The sequence below is a fragment of the Crinia signifera genome, chromosome 3 (assembly GCF_055691185.1).
Source record: "Crinia signifera chromosome 3, ASM5569118v1, whole genome shotgun sequence".
Taxonomy (NCBI): domain Eukaryota; kingdom Metazoa; phylum Chordata; class Amphibia; order Anura; family Myobatrachidae; genus Crinia; species Crinia signifera.
The window spans coordinates 252729006-252735005 of record NC_139219.1 but is presented as its reverse complement, the minus strand read 5'-3'; the positions used below and the strand labels follow the sequence as shown (position 1 = coordinate 252735005).

Below are 6000 nucleotides of genomic sequence, written 5' to 3'. Positions count from 1 at the left end.
TTGACAAGGTTCTGTTATTTTATATGCTGTCCGCAGAATGGGCTGAGCTTATATTGTGGTCAAGTGGTTGCACTTTTTTTTTTTCTCGTCATTGCCAGTATGACTTGCCCCTGTTAAGCCACACCCCTTTTTAGGCCATGCCCCCTAAAAATTTCACGAGGGGGTACTCATAAATGAAAAGCCTAATCAAGGGGTACGGGGGACAAAAAAGGTTGGGAACCACTGTCCTATAGCATAAGCATCGTGGTGCACCCAAAATGGCTGTCTTATTTGGTATGCTTGCAGATTTGATGAAAAACACATGGACTCGATGGTTATGGTGGGACACTAGGATGCTGAAACCACCCAGTTTGTTTTATCTCTTCTGGGCGTGACCTATTTCTCCCAATTTCTACATTGTGCGCCCAAGACGGCTGCCGCACCTGGTACCTTTATGTTTGGAACATATAACCCATAGAAGTTATTACCCAAAATGTCTGCACCAACCCAGCAGTATGCTTAATGTGCTCTCTATTTTAGCAGCCCATACACGCTGCTCTGTGGGCGTGCTGTACTAGCATGGATCACATTGCATTGCATGTGCATCCGTTGTGCATGCAATGCAATGTGATGAAACCTAAGTACAAAAAGTATGTGCAAGCACATACTTTTTGTACTTAGGTTTTATCAAATTGCATCGCATTGCATGCATAACGGATGCACATGCAATGCAATGTGATCCGTGCTAGTACAGCACGCCCTCAAAGCAGCGTGTATGGGCTGCTTAAGGACTAAAGCAGCCCATACACGCTGCTATAATTCTCTCTGTATTCCAACTTCATGTAATTCTAAAGCAGCCCATACACGCTGCTTTGTGGGCGTGCTTTCCGTGCTGTACTAGCACGGATTGCATTGCATGTGCATCCGTTGTGCATGCAATGTGATGAAACCTAAGTACAAAAAGTATGTGCTTGCACATACTTTTTGTACTTAGGTTTCATCGCATTGCATGCACAACGGATGCACATGCAATGCAATGCGATCCGTGCTAGTACAGCACGCCCACAAAGCAGCGTGTATGGGCCTTTGTTCAATGTACCATGTTTTTGATGTATTTTAAGAGACTTTAAATTCTTTGAGAAAAGCGCTATATAAAATTATTATTATTATTATTATTTTAAAAGATTCCTCTCAGATGTAGCAGTGCACACCCACGCTTCCAGGTGCCACGTTCACAATCTCTTTTCCCAATCTCTCCATATATGGAACTAGACACGCCCTTTGGGTGGAGCATGACACGCCCCCTCAATGGGGCGCTGTACAAAATTCTACTACCAACTATATTCTCCCTGAAACTAGTTTTCAAAAGTAGGCATGTATATATTTAAAACTTACTACGCTTTATTAATTGCGTTTGAGGAATTACTATGGTTTTCAGTGACTAATACTTGCAGGAAGTATAATGTGAATTGTAAACTAAAATATTACACTGAATGGACACTTGTGTCGCTTTATTCTAGTTATTTCCATCCCAGCCCTGCTCTTGGCAGACATACTGTTGACAGCCGTTGTCACGGAGACAGGAGGGGGTCCCTTCTCTAGAGACTTCTGCAGGCGGGCAACCAATCACTGGCGTGGAAGTAGATCATGTGACGCTGAGTTGTATAATATCGTGTCCTCGCCGGCGAGAGCGTGTACATCTCACCATCGGACAACGGCTGAGCCGAGCTAGTAGGTGCGGGGCGCTGCTGCTGCGGGAAGATGTTCGGGAGCCTGCTCAGGGACTTCGAGGAAGACCAATTTTTTTCGTGAGTTTCACAGAGCAGCACATAGGCTGTAGATACACAAATCACCTTTGCCAACAGGGCTTGGAGTGCATGAGGTAGCACAGCCACATACTATGGACTGAGGACAGACAGCCTTACCCTGGATGGTGCATTGCCGGTTGTCCCTCGTCACCATCCCATGCCTTTGTACCTATTGTGGAACTACAAGTGCCAGCATGATGTGCTGCTGCCTCTAGTTGCACAACCTCTGGAGACTGCCAGTGCCCATACATGTGTGTCATTAATATGGTACCTTGTGCCTTGCCTTCCTCTGTGTCTAGCAGCGGCTCCCCTGTTCCTTGCTGTGGTACTAGGCTGGTACAATAGTGACCAGTCTCCTCTGGGAATATACATTTACACCTTTATTAAATTCTTATACATATATTATGTCAAATGTTCTGCGGCTCTCACTGTTATTTAAACAGGAGGTTTGTGTGTGTGCTTTTTTTTTGGGGGGGGGGGGGGGTAAAATTGTTTTCTGTTTATTTAATACAGTATGGGGAGATGATATATCAACCCTCAGAGAGAGAAAAAGTACCCGTTGATCAGGTTGTAACTGCCATGTTACTGGCAGTTACTTGTAAAATGTCAGGAGCTGGTTGGTTGGTACTTTGGGGCCCCCATACACTATGAGATTTTTGTCCGATTTCACCTGATTCCGGCAGCTCAGGCCTAGAAATCAGGTGAAATCATCCCAAATTGCATGTGTATGACATCCGATCCAAGGCGCCGCCCTGTGATCATTGGATCAGAGTCAGAGGTCCGCATGTCCGACTTCCAAATCTGACCCCCTCCTGGTGGCAGGAAAAGGGATCACATGTGATCTGTCAGATGCAGAAGGACTGCATGCAATGTATTGCATACGATCCTGCTGCCAGAAAGGTCTCGGACGGCTCACGGAGCATCATCGTATGCGACTTCTCCCCTCAGAGACGTCATATAGGGCGGTATTCAATGAGGCTGGTTCGCCAGGTTTTTATGGCGAATTTGTGCTGTTTGGCGAATTTCTGACAAAAACGGTGAATCACCCTATTCAATGACCACATGGCGAATACATTTGAAGTTTTTTTTCGCCATGATTCACCGAGTAGCAATCGCTATCTTTTTATGGCGAAGTGGAATGTGAACTTTGAAAATAAAGTGTTTTGTTTTTTACATTTGGTGTCAAAAAATCAGGAATTTTATTCTGAGGAGGGGCATGCTATTTTTATTCATGTGCTGTAAGCACATGAATATATATTTAATTTTAAAAAATATTTTTATTTTTATTTTTTTTACACAGCAGCCAGCAGGGGGCGCCGGAGCCGAGCCGCTCATTACATATTCATATATTCACTGCACGATCATTACGATCGTGTGTAGTGAATATACTCTCCCCTGCTGGCACCCCCGGGGGGGCAGCCTGTGCTGCCTGGCACCCGGGGAGCCCACCTAACCCCCCCACAAAGGTCTGGGCTAGGCAGAGAGACTACCATCTCTCTGCCTGGCACCGTCCTCAGGCTCCCTGCGGCAATCGCCGCAGGAGCTCATATTCGCCAGTCAGGGGCTCGCTGCCCCTGACTCGTTGAATACCGGAGCCCGCCGGCTCCGGAACGTGGCGAATGTGCAGCAAATCCAAAAAAGGATTCGCTGCACCTCGCAGGTATTCACATTGAATACCGCCCATAGTGTTTGGGGGGCCTTAAGTAAGCAGTCAGTAGGTCGACCCTAAATAGGTAGGTAGACAGGTATAAAGGGTGACATAACTGGTGGAAATAGTGGTTTTGTTTTTTTTGCCAAATCTTGTACATTTCATTCTGTAACTATGATCAGTGGAAACACAGACTCTCATGGGCTCTATTCAATCACCACACTTTAGGCAAGGTGTCTCGCTTTCTAACTTAACCAACTGTTGGTAGAACATGTGAAAAAAAAGAAAAGGTGTCAACCATATGTCAGCCAACCTTTTTGACCTTTCGTCTGTTGGCCTTAATGCATGTTGACCATATGGTGTCAAACTATTTACTGTCAACCAATACACTGTTGCTCTGTCATCCGGTCACTTATTAAGATGCTGCTAAGTAACCACTGCTCATGGCTGTGAGGGTGTAACATCTGTATCATCAAGTCTAGCACTGCCCAATTCTCTAAAGGGGTGGACTAGTTTAACCTCTCCTATGAGATTCTATTCATAAGCTTGGTAAATAATTTAAAAATAAATACATTTTTGCAAAGTCAGTGTGCACACATCAATGTTTTGTAATGTTAGTAATGTGTGGTTTGTTATGAATGTGGATTGTTGTGCTATTTACATTTGAAGTGTGTACAGTGCCATTTCCTGGTAGCCAACACAACCTTCAGCTGTAGTCTACATATATAAGGAGTTTTTCTGAATATAATGTAAGTGGCTTTTGTACGTTTTCTGTTGCCCTTTTAAATTACTTCATTAAAAAATGTTTGTTGTGTAGCGAATGGCTTTCATTAGTGAAAGGTTACTCAACCTCCGCTGTTAAGGTCCATACACACTGGGCGATTTTGCCCAGCGTATATGGACAACGTTGACTGCTGTCATCACTTGGGGGAAAGCCGCTCCGTGCATACACACAGAGCGGCTTTCCCCCTGCCCAGCGCTGTCAGTGGGGGGCGGACAGCCTTCCATAGCGCAGCGCTATGCAAAGCCGTCCTCAAAGCCGCTCATTTTCTAGTAATACCAGCAGATGAGCGGCTTTCCTGGCAATGATGCGGGAACGCACATCACCGCTCATCGTCGGGCCATACACACTGGGCGGCTTTGAGCTCAAAGCCGCTCAAACTTTGTGTTTTGAGCGGATTTCAGCTCAAAATCTCATCTAGTGTGTATGGGGCTTAAGTGACCAGTGTGAGCAACTAAAAAATAATAAAATCAAAAAAACTCAGGCATAAAAAAAATATAATAAATTGTAGTATGGGCCACAATTGAGGGAGGTCAGGTAGAACAAATCCAGGAAATTATTACTATTATCATCTTTTAAAAAGTACCAGCATGCATTGCAGATTACTGTACTTTGAAGGTATAATCGTAATAAATCCTCCTTTACCAGTTTATTTATCATATTTTTGTTTGACCAGGTATGAGTAAAAACCAACAAGTATATATATATTTTTTTATCATCAACAAGCTGAAGTAAACACATACTGTATTAATTGCAGAGGAGGATGACAGTAGTGTAGAAAGCAGTAAGTCTGACAAGAGGTCACTGTGGCCTCAGAGTAACCTTAGAAGTAAGTGAAAGGAGATGTGTTCTAAGTATAAAGTGGATTGAACGTGTTGATAGAAGAGTTTAAACAGTGCACTGTATACTTTTTGGATTCACATGCAAGAGCCTCTGTTACATAAATCCCCATGCAAAGCCCTCTCCTAATCTGATAACATTTGCAAGAAGAACATTGTACCTAGAAAACCTGTTCACTAACACAGATTTAAATAAGCTCTTTGCTTAATGCATGTTATATACTGCAGCCCTATAAAGTTGGTTATCTTAAAATCACATTCGCATTTATTTATAGTGTGTGTGTGTGTGTGTGTGTGTGTGTGTGTGTGTGTGTGTGTGTGTGTGTGTGTGTATATATATATATATATATATATATATATATATATATATATATATATATATATACACACACACTAGTGTTACCAGGCGCCCTATAACATAAGGTGCTAATTCCTGTCTCTCCTTATATAATATTGCATACACAGAAAGTGATTTTACACATGAAACATTTATTAAAAAGTAGTGATATTAAAACAGTTTTATTTAAATTATTTAGCTGCTCCTCAAGGTCCAGCCAACAAGGACTTGTTGGCTGGACCTTGAGGAGCAGCTAAATAATTTTACTGAGAAAACTTTCCTGAAAGACATTTGTTAGAGGATATATCCTTCATTGAAAAATTGAGGGTCCAAAGAGGCCACTGTAATATCCAAACGCCATTGGATCCCAGTTGGACTGCATTGTACACTAGACTATAACTAGCTAAATAGGGGGGCATTTTAATCCTATTCAAAAGGTTCCATACTAAGAATCCTTATTGTGAAGGACTTGAAAAAGGAAAAAACCTGTGTCCTTTTCTTTCCCATATTGACCAACAGGATTTCACCATAAAAGGCAGCATACCCAATCCAGGAAGGGTCATCTAATAAACTGAGAGGCCAGCCCGTATAATTGATCTTATACAAGA

General features: G+C 42.9%; 1 protein-coding gene across 3 annotated transcripts in view; it reads left to right on the top strand.

Moving 5' to 3' along the window:
- The first annotated feature begins 1628 nt into the window (after positions 1-1628).
- Positions 1629-6000, top strand: part of MLF1 (myeloid leukemia factor 1) — a 43144-nt gene continuing 38772 nt past the window's right edge. For all 3 annotated transcript variants that reach the window (XM_083177869.1, XM_083177868.1, XM_083177867.1), the window contains exon 1: positions 1629-1787. In XM_083177869.1, coding sequence (XP_083033995.1) covers positions 1741-1787 — 47 coding nt within the window. In that variant the 5' untranslated portion in view covers positions 1629-1740. The remainder of the gene's footprint in view (positions 1788-6000) is intronic.